Source organism: Coregonus clupeaformis, chromosome 21, assembly GCF_020615455.1.
Source record: "Coregonus clupeaformis isolate EN_2021a chromosome 21, ASM2061545v1, whole genome shotgun sequence".
NCBI lineage: Eukaryota > Metazoa > Chordata > Actinopteri > Salmoniformes > Salmonidae > Coregonus > Coregonus clupeaformis.
In genome coordinates this window covers 23,644,065-23,663,870 of record NC_059212.1, presented here as the reverse complement: position 1 = coordinate 23,663,870, position 19,806 = coordinate 23,644,065, and the positions used below count along the sequence as shown (strand labels likewise).

At 42.2% G+C, this 19,806-nt stretch overlaps 2 protein-coding genes across 4 annotated transcripts in view; one reads left to right on the top strand and one right to left on the bottom strand.

Annotated features, from left to right (window-relative positions):
- LOC121535116 (choline transporter-like protein 5-A) overlaps positions 1-5,631 on the top strand; it is a 121,588-nt gene extending 115,957 nt beyond the window's left edge. For both annotated transcript variants that reach the window (XM_041841848.1, XM_041841847.1), the window contains 11 exons: positions 458-557; positions 682-774; positions 1,005-1,092; positions 1,213-1,475; positions 1,657-1,751; positions 1,850-1,953; positions 2,112-2,185; positions 2,286-2,356; positions 2,925-3,013; positions 3,096-3,180; positions 3,476-5,631. In XM_041841848.1, coding sequence (XP_041697782.1) covers positions 458-557; positions 682-774; positions 1,005-1,092; positions 1,213-1,475; positions 1,657-1,751; positions 1,850-1,953; positions 2,112-2,185; positions 2,286-2,356; positions 2,925-3,013; positions 3,096-3,180; positions 3,476-3,570 — 1,157 coding nt within the window. In that variant the 3' untranslated portion in view covers positions 3,571-5,631. The remainder of the gene's footprint in view (positions 1-457; positions 558-681; positions 775-1,004; positions 1,093-1,212; positions 1,476-1,656; positions 1,752-1,849; positions 1,954-2,111; positions 2,186-2,285; positions 2,357-2,924; positions 3,014-3,095; positions 3,181-3,475) is intronic.
- A 74-nt stretch (positions 5,632-5,705) lies between these two features.
- On the bottom strand, positions 5,706-9,977 carry LOC121535117 (LIM/homeobox protein Lhx8). 2 transcript variants are annotated; one of them, XM_041841849.2, is made up of 8 exons: positions 9,475-9,977; positions 8,395-8,547; positions 7,947-8,068; positions 7,347-7,567; positions 6,999-7,102; positions 6,632-6,727; positions 6,318-6,546; positions 5,706-6,142 (listed from the first exon to the last, which is right to left on the bottom strand). In XM_041841849.2, the coding sequence occupies exons 1-8, from the start codon at positions 9,556-9,558 to the stop codon at positions 6,066-6,068; spliced, it is 1,086 nt and encodes a 361-aa protein (XP_041697783.1). In that variant the 5' UTR covers positions 9,559-9,977; the 3' UTR covers positions 5,706-6,065. The 2 variants fall into 2 exon arrangements, with proteins under 2 accessions (XP_041697783.1, XP_041697784.1); XM_041841850.2 differs by having other exon boundaries at positions 6,348-6,546.
- Positions 9,978-19,806: the final 9,829 nt, after the last annotated feature.

Below are 19,806 nucleotides of genomic sequence, written 5' to 3'. Positions count from 1 at the left end.
TAATACAGTCTTTCATTTACTTAACACATTACAAATGGAGAGGATAATTGGGGTTAGGTTTGATGTTACTATGGATTGATGTTACTATGATTTGATGTTGCTATGGGTTGATGTTACTATGGATTGATGTTACTATGATTTGATGTTGCTATGGGTTGAGGTTACTATGGGTTGATGTTACTATGGATTGATGTTACAATGGGTTGATGTTACTATGAGTAGATGTTACTATGAGTAGATGTTACTATGGTTTGATGTTACTATGGATTGATGTTACTATGGGTTGATGTTACTATGAGTTGATGTTACTATGGGTTGATGTTGATGTTACTATGGTTTGATGTTACTATGAGTTGATGTTACTATGGTTTGATGTTACTATGGGTTGGTGTTAGTATGGTCTTGCTCAGACTCTCTCTAACCTTCTGCTGTGTTTTTCCCCCTCTCTCTCTGTTAGTGATATCTCTGGGTACCATAGAGGCCTCCATCTTGATCATTCTGATCTTTCTGAGGAAGAGATTACGGGTCGCTATCGCTCTACTGAGAGAGGGAAGCAAGTAAGTCGGCTAATAGTAACAGTTTCTCTCGCAGTAACTATTTGTGTTCTCTTGCTGTCTTTCTTCATGACTGTTGTTTGAGAATAGTTTATTTTCAATGTTCTTCTTGTGCCTCTGTCTCTAGGGCCATCAGCTACATCATGTCAACACTCTTCTACCCAATCATCACCTTCCTGCTGCTGGCCATCTGCATCTCCTACTTTGCTGTCACCTCTGTGTATCCTCTTACTGGTGCGGTGTTTCTCCACTAGAGGGCGCTGTCGATGCAGTTCTTTGTTCAGCGTGCTGTTCATGATTCCAACCTAAGTCCCAGATTCTATAAAGTATATTGTATTGAATGACTTATGGAATACAGAAACAGAGACACAGAAATGGATCTAAGAAAGTTCTGTTGTGTATTGTTGTACAACCGCAACATGTTTGATGCTTAATCAGCGTTACACACAGATTCCTGGCCTCCTCTGGAGATGCCATCTATAAAGTAATGGCTGCTGAGCCCAACTGCATGTACGGAAACAAGACATGCGATCCTGAGGTGAGGCACCTTTTTTTCAACTCAATCTAAGTATCCTGCAGACGCACACAGAAACTCTGGTATTGAGTACCCCCGATTTGTATAAATAGTTATTGTGTATTTTCACAATTTCCCTCCCAGACTTTCAACAAGACCAACGTGTCCAAGACGTGTCCGGGCGCCCAGTGTACATTTGCGTTCTACGGCGGGGAGACGCCCTACCACCGCTACCTTTTCATCCTCCAGCTGTCCAACCTGCTCATCTTCCTGTGGCTGGTCAACTTCACCATCGCCCTGGGCCAGTGCACCCTGGCTGGGGCCTTCGCCTCCTACTACTGGGCCCGGAGGAAGCCCCAGGACATCCCCACCTGCCCCCTGTTTTCTTCATTTAGCAGGGCAATACGGTAAGGAGCCTTCCATACCATTCTGCCAGTACAGAAGATTAGTGATCTAACTGGAAGAGTTAGTTTCACAATGGCTCAGGGATTGTTTGAGCCAGAATTTTGGGTGTTTGGGAGGTTATGATTTCTTCATGATAGACTGACTAAAGGTGTGTGTGTGTGTGTGTGTGTGGCTGGGTTACAGGTATCACACGGGCTCACTGGCGTTTGGTGCTCTAATTCTGGCCCTTGTTCAGATGGCACGAATTATCCTGGAGTATCTAGATTCAAAACTCAAAGGTGAGTTTGGCTTTAGTACAGCACAGTAATACATCATCTAGTCATGGATTTGACTCTGTGGAGTAACTCATCACTAATGGTCGGTGGTCTGTGTTCAGGTGTCAATAACGTGGTAGCACGCTTCCTGCTCTGCTGCCTCAAATGCTGTTTCTGGTGTCTAGAGCGCTTCATCAAATTCATGAACAGAAATGCTTACATTATGGTGAGTAGTGTGATATGTGTGTGTCCATATGTATTGATATTATTACACAGCTTTTATCAATGTGAATCGCTGATTATGTATCAACTGAATCAAGGGTAGATTAGTTACTGTGTGTGCTATAACTCAATATGGTCCCATGGTCTGTGTGTTCCCTCTAGATTGCGATATATGGGAAGTGCTTCTGCACGTCAGCTCGAGACGCCTTCTGCCTATTGATGAGAAATGTAGTAAGGTAAGGCCGTCTGAAGCCAGGGGCTAGATTATTAGGCTACCCAGTGTTGGCTGGCACCTCACTGGGCTAACCTTACTGGGTTCACCCCTCTCTCCTGCAGGGTGGCGGTGCTGGACAGAGTGACAGACTTCCTACTGTTCCTGGGGAAAGTGCTAATAGCAGGGAGTGTAGGTGAGTCATTGCAAAAAAACATATTTTCTTCTTGTGACTTCTTAACCCTTTTAGGATAATAGTTGATATTTTATTTGACTGCAATCAGTCAAAAGTCACGTTTTAAAGTCTAAATAAATGATGAAGCATATTGGTGGGTATTTCAACAAGCTCTCTGTCTCACATCAGAATTAGATGTTCATCCATGTTTCTCAAACTTCAAATTTCGAAGTTGTTCCAAACATTGAATTTCAAGTGTTTAAGGTTAAGTTTAGGCATTAACTCCAAATTCTTAAGGTTAGGCATTAACTCAGAATGGTTAAGTTAATGGTTAAGGTTTGGGATAGGCAAAAAATTATAATAATCCCCCCAAAACTTTTTATCGCTGGATTCAAACTTACATCTTGTAATTAAAGGCAGATGCTTACCGAAACCTACTTGAAGATAACAGCGCTCACTGTTTCCCCTAGTGGCCGGTTTCCATATAATCTCCCGACGTCCTCAGACTAGGATGGACATCAAATACTAACTTGTATCACGGGTGACCTGGCTGGGGTATTTACAATGTTGTGTTTTTTGTGTGTTGCAGGCGTCATAGCCTTCTTTTTCTTCACACACAAAATACCAATTGTTCAGGAAGATGTGCCGACCTTGCATTACTACTGGGTACCTCTACTGGTAAGATACAAAAATAGAAAGTGTATAGAAATGGGTATATCCTACATTCATCTGTGTATTGATGGTGTATTATCATTGGCAGACGGTGATATTTGGGTCCTATTTGATCGCTCATGGATTCTTCAGCGTCTATGCAATGTGTGTGGACACGCTGTTTCTGTGTTTCTGTAAGTAAAGCCTACGTATTATTCTTCATAGACATGCTTCCAAAACACATCTGAAGGAATACACCTGCTCTCATCCTGGGCTCTGGCATCTTTGATTGGCTATTCAGTCGATCCCAATATCAATGCTTTGACCTTTAAAAAAAAAAAACTTTTACAACTGTAAAAACCACCATGGCTGTTCACTTGCTTTGCTTCACGTTCTATCTGAGCACCTCTAATCCCTCTCGCTCATCTCCTTTCCACCTCTCCCTTCCTCCTGTATCCCTTTCTCCACTCCTCCCATACACCCCTCCAGGTGAGGACTTGGAGAGGAACGATGGGAGCCCTGAGAAACCCTTCCTCATGTCTGCTGAGCTGCACAGTATTCTGAGAAAAACTGAGCACCACTGAGGGACACAATACAACCCTCTCATACAAACTAATAGCTTTACTCTTCCAAGATATTTAGCATGCTTTAAACTGAACAGAGCTCAACTCTGGCTACCTACACTATGCTGTCTATCAGCTAACAAGGAGATATCAGTCTCTAATGGACAATGAGACCACTGACTGTGACTTTTGCAACTCAAACGTCTAAAGTCTTCAGAACTAACAGTGACTGTGGTTTTGAGAGACTCACACGAACTCTTACATCGACTATGACGTGTGATCATTAGAATAACTGGTTAGACTTAGAGAATCGAACAATGAGACTAATGGTGTGACCATTAGACTTGTGACGACTTTGCTACTGCCTTACCTCAAGACTAGGAACTGACAAGCAGGAACTCTTTTGGAACAAGTTCAGGTGGTCAGACTTCACTGTGACTTGTGCTGATAAGAAACAAACTTGTAACTCTCTGGTCCAGAGAGAGAGCAAAACACTTCTGGTTTGCTCCAAACAGATCAGAGGCTATGCATATCCAACCTGCAGTACACTGCTATCGTCCCTATCCTCTTTATTAGTCCTCAGCAGCTGTACTGTAACTACAGTTTACATGGACGATGGCCCTTACTGCAAAAACAATCACGTTATGAACTTCCATATTTAGAACTAAAGGAACATTTTGGGTGCAGCAGACTGACAGAACCCTAAATTGTAGTCAGACCAATACTTGTTCTGCAGACTGTCTTTAAGCTAATGGTTAAACCGGTTGATTTATGCTACTCAAAATCAATATTGGGTACTAATGGAGTTCCAAATATTCAGCCACTAAAGGTTAAGTAACAATCATGATAAAATTATGCCCTATATCACTCTATTGCAGAAAACTCTACAGTCAAAACCTGCAACTGGGATGACCTTTACACCCACACATGGGCTCATGTACAGCACGGGTAGCCTACGTTATGTATGTGATACTATACATGTATGGGCGGACTAGCTGTTTCAAATAAGGGCTCCTGTATATCTAATATGATCCTCTCCCGCTATATGAATATTGAATCCTACTGTATCGACTTTGTCAACCTGATGCTTTCACTTTAACTCAACCAGAGCCTGTGTACAGATTTGAAGGCATGTCATCTCATGGTCCTGATGGGATGTCCTTACAACTGAATGGAGTTACTTCATGGCAATGGACTGCTCTCCATAAGCCATACACATACTGTATGTTGTCTGATAGGAAAGCATGCAAGTGAAATAATCCCTGGCTGATGTTTGATTACAGTTGTCTGAAGTGATTTCATTTTACCTTGATCACCGTGGCTCTGGCAAATACTTGGGGAGACTATCAAATACAGAGGATGTGCACATGTGTCACTGCAATGAAGACCCATACAATTTTTTAAAAGGCAGTTCTGTTAGCTGAGCATAAGGTGTTATGACTACAGGTTCTAGTTAGCGTGCCTAGCTAGTGGATAATTGAGGTTTTTACTTTAGCCTAAACATATTTTAGACTCCTGACAATGGAAGGATGTCAAAGCCATTTTGGTAGAATTTGTACTTCAGTGGTACAAATGAAAAAAGTGCTATGTTTTTAATGTCATTACTTGTACATGCTCTTTTCTACATTTTGGGATCAGTATTTAATGTGATTTTCTTTTGTAACATTTAGTCACTTCTATAAATAAAAAGCATTTGAATAGTTTCATGTGCTTTACAGCATTTGCTGTGCCACAATGCAATTACACCATAAAAGAAAATAGTCTATTCTCCCTCAGTTTGAGTTCGTCTTTAACTCTTATTCCAGTGCTGGATCAAGAGTACAATGATGGTTCAGCAGCTCGACCCTACCACATGACCAGCACTCTGAGGAGGATGCTCCGCAGGCGGCGGACAAGACCGAAGAGGGAGTAGGAAGATTTAGATTCAGAAGAGGGACTAAAGGCAAGAAGATGGGTCTGAACGTTCTGACGGCATGCTCGCCCATGTGCCAGTGCCCAATCCAAATTGTCAACCAGCAACAGAGAAATGTGACATTTACGCATATGCCGCTTACAACAAAAATACTATTAATTCAGTTAAACTGAAGTGTCAAATGGCATTGTTTGTCATGAACATCCAAACAAGACAGCATCTAGTGAAGTCCAGTCCCTCCCTGTCAGCAGTGATCATATGGCTTTTATTCAGATTTCTTCACAGCCATCAAAAACAGAGATCAGCTATATATCAACAAAACAGAAACTAAGAGATCAAATAATTTCATTACTTTAAACAAAGTGCTCAGTCACATGCGTCAAATAAATTATGAAATTTCATAGCCAATATAGATACTATATATTAACAAAAAGTTTACAGCCTTTTTTTTACATTAAATTCTGACCATTGTATCTCCTTCGATAAACCCTCAACATATAATCTAACATTCACACCACATGCCCTTTGATGGACGATGAGTATCGCTCCGCAGCATTCTGACCCAATGGTAAGGCCCGGTTCTGCAGGGGGTGGAATGTAACGATCAGGCATGGCTGATTGGCAGCTGTGTCATGGAATGGGATAGAATAGGCTGGAACACCAGTGAGGATGGAGAGTGCACTGAAGAACACAAACACGCTATTGTTAGTCCAAAACCCATTATTGGTTATAGTAATATTGATAGTGTTCATATTGTGATTTCAAATATTATTTTGACTTCAGATCTTTGCACTGAATTCTAAAGCAAATCTAATAAAATCTCACTATGATACACAAGACATGTAAAAATATGAACCTGTGATCTCCAAGTGCCGACTTTGCTCACCATCCATGTATGTGTGTAGTGCGGTAAGCATGGGCGTGTGCATGGGTGTGTCTGTTGGTATGTAAGCTGTGTACTGTAGATCATCCAGGAGAGGTGGAGAGAGCCTGGACTGCTGTAGTGATGACATTGCTGCAGAGGACATGTGGTGGTTGGGGCTCACGTGCTTCTTATGACGAGCTCGGCAGTTCTGGAACCAAACCTGGAGATGGAACAGGGATGGATTAAGCTTTGTAATTTCAGGGACACCTAATTATTTGACTAAACTAAAACGTTAGAGCGCTCACCTGAATGACCCTGCGACTGAGGCCAGTCCTCTCTGCCAGCTTCTGGAGGGTCTGAGCGTCTGGGTTGTTGTCCTGAGCAAACTGAGCCTGCATCACCTGACCGACAAGATACACATATTAATACTGTTCTTGGTGTGGTTTTGGCACTTTTACATTTTAGTCATTTAGCAGATGCTCTTATCCAGAGCGACTTACAGTTAGTGCATTCATCTTAAGATAGCTTGGTGGGACAAACATATCACAGGCATAGAAAGTACATTATTCCTCAATAACATAGCTATCAGTAGAGTCAGCGGTGGGTGGGGGGGGGGGGTCAAGTGCAATTCCAAACATGCAGAAAAGTAAAAAAATAAGCCATGATGTTCACCTGTAGCTGGTCTGCAGTGAAGCTAGTGCGAGCCCTCTTAGCTGGTTTGGGCTGGGACCCTTCCTGCTCTGATGGCAGGGCTCCCTCTACATTCACACCTTTTCCTGTAAGGACATGTAACCAGAGGTCATGACATTGTATAGGAGAATGAGAAAAATGAATTTATAATAGGGGAAAGCTTGAATCTTAGTTATCAATGAATGTTTCACAAGAACAAGCTTCAATTAAATTGCTACATCATAAATGTGTAGAAAAAAGGCCTGTGTACAGTCAATATTGTACAATAAAACAACTTTACTCAAAATACAGGCCTTGTTCTTTCTATATACCCTTAAAAATGTTGCTTACCACTTTCCATGGCCCGTTTCAGGTTGTCCAACATGCAGTCGTAGTGGCTGCGGCACAGCACCCTCTCCTCCACCAGGGCAAACTCCTCCCCCGTGGAGAGCTGGCGCTTACAGGAGAAGCAGGCAAAGCAGGCCAGGTGGTAGGTGTTGCCCTTCGCCCTCCTTACCCAGTCGTTGGAGTGGATGTTCCTGCCGCAGCGGGCACAGCGAGTTCCATACTTCCTGTGAGAAAGTTGGATTGTATTTTTTAACATGACACTGATATGTTTGTAGACTACTAATTCAACACATTTGTATCAAAATAAATTCTAGCCTACTAATAACTTAACTGTGGGGAATGCAAATATTCTTTAACAACTTTTATAAACTTGTAAATGTTATGAGAAGTTATTTTTTACATCAAAAACTGTTCAAATTGAAGATTTAAACCTTGTCTTTAACATATGAAATGTAAATTGTAGGCTGAGGAAGTGCATGGCCTCATAGGGCCCAAGGTCATGTCAACCCCCAAAATGAAAAATATCTCAATTCATTATATGAATCCATTTTTTAAAATGTAAACAGGCTTAAGATAGACAGTCTGTTGAGGCCACATAATTACCTGAAGTAGTCGAGTTTGCAGAAAACCTCTTTCTCTTTGATGTAACAACTGACATGTCTTCCAAGAGGAGTTTGGCACACGCTGCACGAGAGGCACTTCACGTGCCAGCACAAGTTGTTCACCTGAAATGTAGCCATAGCATAGTTAGACTTCAAACATTTATTCAACCGAAAGAGTAGCTTAATCTACAGTTTTAGTACACGAAAATAAAGCAAGCATGAACATCTTTCGATGTTAGTGATAAATGTTTAATGTCAACACTTTCTTAACTGAAATGTGATTTGATTTAGGCTAACTTACCAAATAGGCCAATGTCAAACTTTCTCGGTTGAAAATGTCAATACTGTAGGCCTATTAGTTTACGGACGTGGGAAAACCATTTAACATAAACATTTTTGGCCTTGGTTGAATAGGCCTAATAAAGCCTGTCATAGGCTCGGCAACTTACCTTGAGCAGGTATTTGTCAACTATCTCCAAACCACAACTTCCACAAAGGCTTTTCCCCAGAGAGGCTGATGCCATCGTCTGCAGTGTAGAGGATGAAGACAAAGACGAAGACGGTGAATATGACTCGTCTTCAAAAATATCATCCGAGGTGCCCTGGATAGAAGAAATGTAATGGATTAAATTAAAGTCAACTAAAATTTACAAAAACAACATTTTCCCATGTGTAAACTACGGACAAAAATTAATTTCATAAAATGTGGCCTAACTGAGTTTGGAGAAGGAAAGCGCGAAGTTGGCATAATTTCCAGTGAAGGTTTTACGCATAGTAAAATAGGTTACCTGTTTGATTCCTCCTTTTACTTGTACGCCTATACTCTGAGCGTCGGAAGATGCACCTCTACATCCCTCCTTAGGCATAGTGAGGGGTTAAAAGAAATTGCAGCAAAAAAAAAATACTGTGGATGGACTTTTCCCCACTTCTGCTCGCTATGACAACCACAACGACGAATAAGATGCCATCTCAAAGAATAAAAGTGTACAAACCAAATTGTACGATTCTTGAGAAAATGTTATAGCCTACTTCAAGCACTTTTCGCAACAGGACCCTTCGATGGTTCACATTACCAACTCATCCGTTTCTGCTGTCAAATTAGTTGTCTGCAGGAGGGCAATTCTAAAAGTGAAATTGAAGACAAATCTGACTGAACAGAATAGGCTATATTAAACAACAAAAATAACCTTATGACCAAATCAAACTAAATGTTTGTTGACTTTCGGCAATTAGCGCCACTGCAGCACTCTTCAACGTGCGCGCAGCCCGCAGCTGCAGGGATTTAGTTTGATTAATAACGCAAACTCCCTCGGGTAATGAATGAACTGAATTTGTGCCGAGAAAACGAATGGGTGGCTCATCAAATCTACTATAAAATTATTACATTTTCGTTAACTTGGAACCGAATCATAGCCTGTCGGTTTGGAGTAGCCACAATTCGGTCCAATTATAGGCCATTTAAACTAATGGCAATAACAACAAAAGAAATTCAACACGATAATTTTTGCCAACTTGGAACATAGGCTTACCGTGCTGTTGGAGATCGAGTTGAACCCATTTTCAATATCGTCCACTTTGGAGCAAGGCAACATTAGTTCATTTTTCCAATACATTACTTGTAGTCCTAGAACAAAACACAAATCAACCAGGAGAATAATCCGATATATTCCAGTGTCAGAGGCTGCTGCACCAACCCCATGCTCCACTGAAACGGTCTTTACATTAGTGAGGGTGGAACTTTTTCCTCTCCATTGTCCTTATGACGGTCTTGGCCGCACCCCCTTTACACATGCCCGCCTTGCAGTGGATATGAGACGTTATACATCGGGCAAGTATTTCGATATAACCTTTGATCTTTTTTGGGGGACATATGCAACAATCTTCCTGGTCCTGGATAAAATGCTCATGATTAATTCCCATTTCATAGTAGGCTACACGCTGCTCCAAAGCCAAACATGAAAAGAAATTGAAACAAAATGTAACAGCCCATTTAAGCCTGGTATATATCTTACAGCTACTACTGTAGACGAGTGTTTGCAACCTTAGTTTCAGAAAAGAAAGAACTCACACAGCCGCAATCATTTCGTTTTTAATCCACCCCATTAGGACTAACCGGTGGCATCTGGGCAGAAAGCAACCGACAGCACCCAATTTTGTCTTATTGTCTCCCAGCTGACTTCAGTATCGTTATTGCTACCTGCAGCTGCTGATGATGATGGTGGTAGTAGTTAAATGAACAATGGGCCTTGTAATTGCTAAATATAAGCAGGTTTGTGAAACCTCTGTTTTAAAATAATTTATTGGGTGCCCATTATTTGGTTTGCCATTGTACGCACAAAGCATTAGTTAAACCTGATAGGCTTAGGGACCCTTTTCAATAGGAAAGCCTACGCGAAATCTTCAGCATTATAACAATGATCATCATGCATCTGTTAAAAGTTGTTATGCGATGTATGGCCCACTGCAGCAATTCTTTACCCTCCCTGTTTTACTGAAATTGTAGGATTTTGCTCTACATTCATTTTTCAGCAGGTCTCTTTCATTTTTTCGTTTTCATAATACAAATGCATGCAAAATCTAATATAGTGGTGAAATTGTGCTCATTTGCTATAATAGCCAGCATAATATTTAATAATTACTTGTGTTGATGTTGAGTTATGCTGTTGAATTTGCCGATATTGTTGATTTACTGTAGGCCTATATGTTGCCCTAAATTGTGATAGCCTGGTGCAAACTTTTTATTTCTGTATAAACGTTTTATATATATATATATATATATATATATATATATATATATATATATATATATATTGTTATAAGAGAGCGAGCTGACAGCTCTGACATTGCGCGCGTGACATCAGCTCTGACACATACACACAGTGGACATTTTTTTTCATCACTGCTGAAAATATTTTATGAAAGTATTTTGTAAATGTAACCCTTCTTTAAAATATATTTGTTTATCAGCAATACCATTCTTTCAGATAGTCCTAATTTAAAGGTTCCAATTACATGAATACAAAAATGCTTATTATTATTATTATTATTATTATTATAGCTACACAATTTTTAAATGATAATTTGATACATTCGACTTAAACCCCATTTTTTCCAACGTACCAAAAATCGATTTCTCGTTATGGAAAAATAATAAAATCATTATTATTAGATTCACGGTTCCTAGAATATGTAATTATCACATTTCACAAGAGCAGACAGATCCATTTACACCTTTCTCTGGGCTACCACTGAAACCCACTGAATCTGATCAAATGAACGGTATGCGTATTATAATATGCACATTTTGATATGTCGTTTTTTGAGTGTGTGATTGACAATATCAGCCACTTCATCTTTGTGTTTCTCCCTATGCGGGAATTTCACAGCAAACCCACAACCGTTAAAAATATCAACTTTCAGACGCTTGGGGAAAATGTTTTTTTTTGTAACATAATTACAAAGACAAGTAAACCACTCCGACTTAAATTCTTTGCCAGGGAATTTCACCATTTAAAAAACCTAATTGACCCACTTACAACGTTATTTCAATTTTTTTTGGCCTAAGCTGTTAATGGGAAAGGATTAGGCAGTATGGACACAAACGTACAACAATTCATGTCCATCACAGGTATGATGACAAACATATGTAAATTGAGCCCCTCATAATAATGGCTCACATTTGAGCACTTTCCATAGGTCTTGAAGCCACTTATCATTATATTGGATAACTCACCTCATTGAATCATTGACAGACAGCAGAAACTGGTAATCTGGAGTTTGTAAGAGGGTCTTGTTGGAACTAGGAAGCTATTGTCTTGGATACAAGATAAATGTATGACATCTTATTTTTTGGTGTTGGTCCATTTGAGGTAATGCTTGTGTGATACAATTGTGTGAGAGAGGAATCAAAGTATGCCTGACATAATTGGCAAAACAGTCATCTGGATTTTGTCATCTTTCTAAGTTTGTGCTCTCTGTTACTCAGACCATTGTGTACAAGTCTCAGATAAAGGTGCATTGAGTCTAATCTTTGGTTAGGTCATGATATCATTTCAGGTGAAATCATATAAAAAATATATTGGGGGAATACTGTTGGTTCACTTGACATCAGTGTGTGTTTGTTTGCCTCTGACTCCAAACTCAAATGCTTTGTTTTTCCCACCTGCACGGTGATTTACTGCAGTGATCACCAACGTGCACTGTGCTACAGTACTTACTGACTCTAAGTCGCTCTGGATAAGTTTGTCTGCAAAACCACATGTAGGCCTAAATGTGAAATGTTCTGCAGCACAGCTGAAGATTGACACATTTTTGTTCCTTGGCTTCTCTCTGCCTCCCTTTTTTCACTGTACTGTGTGTGACACCAAGCTCATACCTTGTTGAGCTCTGGATGGGTACATCCATAGAAATAGATTTGATAGAATGGACAAAGCTCCTCAGTCCAGAGATTTATGGGTGGCACACCAAATATGAAACGTTGACATAAATTGGCATGTCCGCTCCATTTGATTGGCCCTAGAGAGGAGAAGGTTCCTCTGGATTCTGATGCTGCTCTACGTTGTAGAACCTTGTCGGGAAATGGGCCCAATCCAAGAGTGACTTGGTTCCTCCATTCTCTCGTATTCACAGCGTTCTTTCGATTTCCCATCATAGTGAAACCCCCACCCCCATCCTGTTACACACATGTGGACAAAGTAGAAGGAAGAGGAGGGACTAGCATTTACCCACAGTAGAAATGGCAACTAGTACAAAAACTGGTGAAGGATAGACATTACAAAGCGAACTGATAAGTGATCAAAGTCTAAAAAAGGAAATGGATCCTTTATTCGAGACTTCTGTTGCTATTCTCCCTCAAAACAGTCTGAAAACATTTCACATCCCCTTTTCCTCTTGCATTGCAATTGTTCTTCCAGCAACGTCTCGGTAGGGCTTTCTCTATTGTGATAGTGGAGATATGCTGGGTCTAAAGATATGCCTGTGTGTGTAAGATAATACCCCTCAAAGCATTGCATCTTGTCATCGGCCATAGAAGAATAACAAACCTAAAGGAAATTGTCTTGTTTTGTTTTTTTGGTGTTGATGGACAGGCACAGAACATTTACCTATGGCTATTGTTTTTTATTCAATCCTCTGTAGCTCAATTGGTAGAGCATGGCGCTTGTAACGCCAGGGTAGTGGGTTCGATCCCCGGGACCACCCATACGTAAAAATGTATGCACACATGACTGTAAGTCGCTTTGGATAAAAGCGTCTGCTAAATGGCATACTATTATTATTAAGTTAGGGGTCTGTAATACAATTTCAAGCCATGTTGATGAGTTATGACCTTGTGAATTATGTTTTCAGTCTAGACACTTTCAGAGAGGTTAATCCAAATGATAGAGATTCGACAAGAGGCTATTTGCCATTGGCATATAGCCACAATTTTGACTGTATGTGTCTTTTTCACCAAAATACGAAATATAGAAGGTGGAGGTGGGCAGGAGTCATATTACCCAGCAGGCCTGGGGGGCTAGAGCCCTCAGAGCGCCTGTCATCCAAATAAGCTTTGACAGGCTAACCTGGGGGACAGAGGAGGGCTGCAGAGGTCATGTTTTCTGGAAGGAAGATAAATCTCCACTGGTGTCAAGGCATATGCTTCAGGTCTCATTCAGTGACATCAGATCTCAATGCTGAGCCCAGCTCTTTCCATCTGAAGATGTAGGTGTTTTTAGATGTACGTGATTTAAATACATGTAGATAACTTATAAAACAGGCTGGTGTGTTGATCGTTGGGATGGCAAATGTTTACATTGATAATAGAAAGAGGGACTGAGATGAAAACATGGTGCTTCATATGGCATTACATTACATTACATGTTGATGGCTTGGCTGGTCAGGCTGGCAGGAACAACGCACTTCTTCTGGTGTGTTGTGTGTCAGGGCTTCAGTTCATGGATGTTGATGTGGTGGTAGGAAATGGAGCTGATGACAGCTTCTCGGCTAGCAACAGGACTCTGTGCAGCCACTATCACTCTGACCTCAGGAAACAGAGTATACAACATCACTCCCACGTGGAAGTCCGACCCAAAACACACTGGCCTTAATGCCCGCTCCTCTGGGTCTGCCTATTCTGGCCCAGACCTTCCGTCTCTGAGCTGGTGTTTGTTTTGTTGCTTAAGAGGATTGTCCTGCAAAACTCTTACTGACCTCCTGAACCCTGTTGTCATTCTTGGCTGTTAGATGGCTCAGTTGTTTGGAGCATAGTGCTGCTAACAGCAAGGTTGTAGGTTTAATGCCGTTACGGCTCCGTGAAACATTGCACTTTGTGCTGTAGAACCCACCCCCTACTTCTTTGACATCAACTCAAGACTCTTTCCATTCGACTGCCCCTCCATAGTCACTAACCCTAACACATCGAGAGTCACTTTCAGAGGGAAGTTTGGGGATCAAGAACGAACAAGGGGATCAAGAAACCTATGAACTTTAGAGCACACTCTCTTGGCTTCTTAACCATTCAATTCATATTCAATGTGGATTGTAAATTGAACTCTGTCAGCCCAGCCAGTTGCTGCCCAGCCCCCTCCCTGTCTGCACCCGTCGGCCATCTTGGGGCCACACCGGATCCCTCCAGACAGGAATATGTTGTCTAGACGTTCAGCTTTGAACTCTGTCCTTTCTCCCTGCATCCCAGGTGAGCCGACATCGCTTCAGCTTCGGTCACACCGCTCCGGTTCCAATCTATACCTCCTTACGCCCCTTTACATGCCCCTCGACAACCACCCTTGGACACCCACATCCGCTGAAGCCCCCCACTTTATACCCACAGAGGGATGGCTGGTTTGGCTGGGCTACAGAGCAACCGGAGGGAAAGGCCTGGATGTAAGTGGAGTGCTCAGGGCCCAGCTTCCTTTCATCTGGCCAGGCTGGGGAACGTAAGCCAGGGGAAGCCTCTCTGGAGCAGCCGCACGCACTGCTCAATTACACTTGCGCTGGAACAGGATCTAGTTTGATTGAGCAATGAGAGAGGAGCTCTAAAGCCTTGCATATTCGCATACTCAGAGGAAAGGGATGGAAATAAAACTGCTTGTATGTACTCAAACGTACATCTTATTTACTGGCATGATGTTTCAGAGTAAGTATGACCGATGACATTTCCTATTTTAATTGATGGATTTCATGGAGTGAAGTTGTCAACGCTTACCATGACAGGGTCGTTTACCTCATGATTTAAAATGAACCTTTTCTGATGCCTTCATTTTGCTACCTCACCTTTCATGTGTGGTGTTCCACAGGGATAGATTCTTGGATCTTTATTATTTTAATTCTAGTTTATATTAATGATCTGCCAAATGCATAAACTTTCTCAACTTATGTTTGCTGATGACACAAGGTGGGCTATGGAGTCTGCATCTCTCACTACACTCATGTTCATATCTACTGTACACTGAGTGTACAAAACATTGAGAACGCCATCCTAATATTTAGTTGCATCCCCCTTTTTGCCCTCAGAACAGCCTCAATTCGTCGGGGCATGGACTCTACAAGGTGTCAAGCGTTCAACAGGGATGCTGGCCCAAGTTGACTCCAATGCTTCCCACAGTTGTGTCAAGTTGTCTGGATGTCCTCTGGGTGGTGGACCATTCTAGATACACACAGGAAACTGTTGAGTGTGAAAAACCCAGCAGCGTTGCAGTTCTTGACACAAAACGGTGCGCCTGGCACCTACTACCATACTCTGCTCAAAGTCACGTAAATATTTTGTCTTGCCCATTCACCCTCTGAATGGCACACATACACAATCCATTCCTCAATTGTCACAAGGCTTAAAAATCCTTCTTTAACCTGTCTCCTCCCCTTCATTTACACTGATTGAAGTGGATGTAACAGGTGACATCAATAAGGGATCATAGCTTTCACCTGGATTCACCTGGTCAGTCTATGTCATGGAAAGAGCAGGTGTCCTTAATGTTTTGTACACAGAAATCTCTTAATTTTGCATTGTAGAGAGAGAGAGAGAGAGAGAGAGAGAGAGCGAGAGAGAGAGAGAGAGAGAGAGAGAGAGCGAGAGAGAGAGAGAGAGCGAGAGAGAGAGAGAGAGAGCTCTGATTACTGCATGTGTCAAGTGAGGAAGAGGGTCTGAGGTTGGGCGTATAGACTGTGTGTTAAATTCAGTGTTTTAAGCAAGGTATGTTTAGAGGGTTGTAACTGTCCTACATTTAATATTATGGTAACTGTGGACTTTGCTGAACTCCTTGATCATTGACTGTCCAGTAGATGGCCACACATGTATAGTACATTGAGTGCATTGAATGGAAGATACAATACTCTCTCCATTGAATAATATCTGATCAGATTTTCTATTGTACAATGTTTGGTCTTATTTAAACATAGCCTATGAAAATGCACACAGGCATACCCCCTCACCAACACACTCAAACACATTCACAAAGTGCATGTGCAGGCACACATACACATACACACACACACACACAGCTCTCCCCTGAGCACCCTATAGGGCACACATTATTAACTCTGCTGTGAGGTAAAGACATAATGGAATGCAAAGCAAAAATATGTATGTCTCTCCCACTATACAGTGCACACCACATACTGTAGCTGGCAAGGTGACAGAAACCACAAGTATTGCATTTGTGTTGCTGCAGGTGAAGGTAAACACCAACTAACCAGCACCATCAGCCCTCACAATACAAGCACACAAATGTCAAGTCTTGTTTATATACCTTTTATTCTGGGTGTTTCTGGGGGGATGTAAGAGGTAACAACCATGACCAGTGGATAAATGGCTTGCCTGTTGGAGGCTTCAGGATCTTCCCTGCTTACACACACACACAGGTAAGAGCACGCACACACACACCCGTCCCCTCTCTACAACCCCCTCCTATTTTAAGGTATGAACATAACACAAGTGAAAAGGGTGTAAAGGTGAGCTTTGAGAGGAAGGCAGGCATGAAGCAGGCCGATGACGGTAACCTGCACAATTATTCCAGCTATGACAACAAATGCGAGGCGAGAGGGAACGCAGGCACCACTGACACCTGTCGCAGCTGCCTCAGCGGAGAAACCAGGAGTGGAGGGGGGCGTTGGGGGTAACACCTCAGCGCGGCTGTATGGGGAGAAACAAATGGACAATGTGAAGAAGGGCGGACACATACACCAAAAATATGACATCATCCAGTCTGAAAACAGCGAGTGTTGTTATGTGGGTGAGGTACCTTGACAAATAGAAAGCCCATAGCTGAAGTGTGTAGTTACAATTTATTAGTGCATGAAAATTGACATTCATATAAGTACAACTAAAACTGACATACTCTATACTTTTATATTGATATGTGTTTTCTGAGTCTTCAGAAAACACTTGAGCTGCTCTGTAACCAAACATGGCTGACTGGCAGTCATCCCTATCCTGCTCCAGTGAGTTGGGCCTCTACTGAAAAGTCTGATCTGTTGCACGTGTCCTTTCACCAAAGCTGCCTGACCTTCTGACCCTGCACCGTACGTCAGTGCTCCTGACCTGGGGAGAAAGGGTACAGCCACGGATGTCTGATATGAGGAGATTCATACGCTATGAAATGACTGACTGACTGACAGGTTTCTGAATATCCATAAGTAAACGAGCAGTGATGTTGCTGAAATAAATGGCCTTTGCTTGCTCATGTGCTGTAAATATAGTTTGAAGAATAGAATCATCATAAAACATTTATTAACTTTTCCAGCATTTTATTGACATCATTTGTGTCCTCTTAGCTCAAACGATATACAGATCTGAAGATCATTTAGTGGAAGAAGCGTCGCTTTGCTTCACCAAGACAAAGAGCATTGAAGAGGCCTGGGAGGAAGGAGGGAGCCAGATCTTCTACAGAACCAGTAATAGATTCACCCCCTCCTCCTGGTCAGACTCCTGGCATGGCGTTGCCCCTCCACACTGGGCCTCTAATTATTTCATCATGTAGCAGGAAATCCTGCCAAGGATACATAAACACCAGGGGGAGGGTGACTCCCCCTATTCCCCTCTTTCCATCAGAGGAGGGTGACATCTGACATTTGCATGCCTCTCCCCTATTCCTGCCCTCAGCAACCTTCAGAACCTCATAACCTGGGCTCCGTGTCCTCCTCAAGTCCCCATGGACCTTGTCTGGAGCGACACACTTCATACTCCACACGGACACACACCCACATGCATGTACGCACACACACACTTTCCCTCTAAGCCTAGGTCAGGGCTGACCCCCGTGCAGTCTGAGTCCGTATCCCCTCCTCTACCTCCCTCCCCCACAAAACCCCCATTATTCGCTCCTGAAGTGGGTTATGGGAGGGATTTGGGGGGTCTGGTTGCGTGTGTCGAACCAGGTGCAAAGAAAGTCCTAATTTCTCTTGGCTGCCGTTGTGCATAAATTATCGCGAGGTGAAATTCTTGCCAGGGAGTCATCTTGCACTTCTCCAGACAGAGGAGGCCCCATCTACTTCCCATTCTAAACCCCCAATGTGGGGTTTAGTGGGGATCATACCCCTGGACTGGTCTGGGGTGGGAATTTTGGGGCGCTAAATGCTGGGTAACATATTTAGGGTACTGGCTCTTGATTGGTAGGAATAAGTCTGAACTGGGATTTTGTAGTGATGTCCCACACATGCCTATCACAGGTTACTCCATTGAGAAAAGTATCTTGGCGTCCTAGGGTTGAGAGAGGGGGGAACATCCCATTTCACATTTTGAAGACTAGTCCCTTCAACCGTTATTTAATAGTCGATGTAGGACATTGCAGTGACTTTGAAATGGCCCAAGTTCACAGTTCAATGCACACGCACATGTGATTCTGTTGCTTACTCCGCACTGTGAGACATATTTATTTCAGTATGAGCTGCCATCTGTCAAAACAGTTTTGGGGAAGGGTGGCATGTCTGGACATGAGCACAGGAGCCGGCTCCCAGGAGACTGTTGGTTGGCGTGTCAGAAAGGGATCGTTTCTCTCCAGGTCTCTCCTCAGATTCAAGGAGGCAGAGTGTTAAAATAAAATAAAAAAATATATTTTTCAAAAGTTGCAAGAAACCTCTTTAGATGTACAGTAGTTCTTCAGAGTATGCATTTTAACTTGTCCCACACTTACTATTTTCTTGAGGAGTGCCCTCCGAAAGAAAAAATCAGGGAGCGAATTGAGCCAGAACATTGTCCGTCATATCTTACTGATGGCAAATGAAATATGGTTACAGCTAGGCAGCTGCCTGTGTTCCCAGTTTAAATGTTTATAGTGGTCCCAGTTTAGCTGTGCCCAGGTGCATTCTCTCATTTCTCCCTCTATCCCCACTTGATCTCTCAAGCCGCCACAACAATGTAGCAAAGGAAGATGGGAAGATAAAGGACGCACACACGGATGTGCACACACACACACACATTGAAAAGACAGAAACAGCACCCTTATTTACAGTTATAGCCTTGCTGCGTGGAGGGCATCTATTCTGTCTGTGCCTGTAGGATGATTATCATCTGAGAGTGGTGACAGTTGCAGAGAGAGATGACTGCAGGAACAGATTTTCAGGCTGTCCCAACTTGTTTCTTTTTTTAAAAACATTTAGCATTGCCAGATTAAAAAGACACTAAGATGTAATTTATCATTCCATTGGAAGATACACCCAGTGGTGCTCCTATCAACACTTACTGTAAGTGAGGTGAAGCACTGATCTACCGGTATATCCATAAATGTCACATTTAATTATTATTGAGGAAAATGTATCAAAGTCAACCAAACTATTTTTCATGATTACTTCATACAGCTTTCTGCAGTTGGCTGGTTCACTGAATTGAAAATGACTGATTGACGATGAAGTGACAGATTGTTATATTGACTGGTTTGATATGCACCAGT

Bases quoted from the DNA above. Each gene is read 5' to 3' on its own strand.
- LOC121535117 (XM_041841849.2), bottom strand. From the start codon at position 9,558: ATGTATTGGAAAAATGAACTAATGTTGCCTTGCTCCAAAGTGGACGAT. The intron at 6,728-6,998 runs GTGAACATCATG...CTTGTCGGTCAG, and splicing joins TCACTGCAGACCAGCTACAG to GTGATGCAGGCTCAGTTTGC. The intron at 6,143-6,317 runs GTTCATATTTTT...TGTGTTCTTCAG, and splicing joins TCGGCACTTGGAGATCACAG to TGCACTCTCCATCCTCACTG.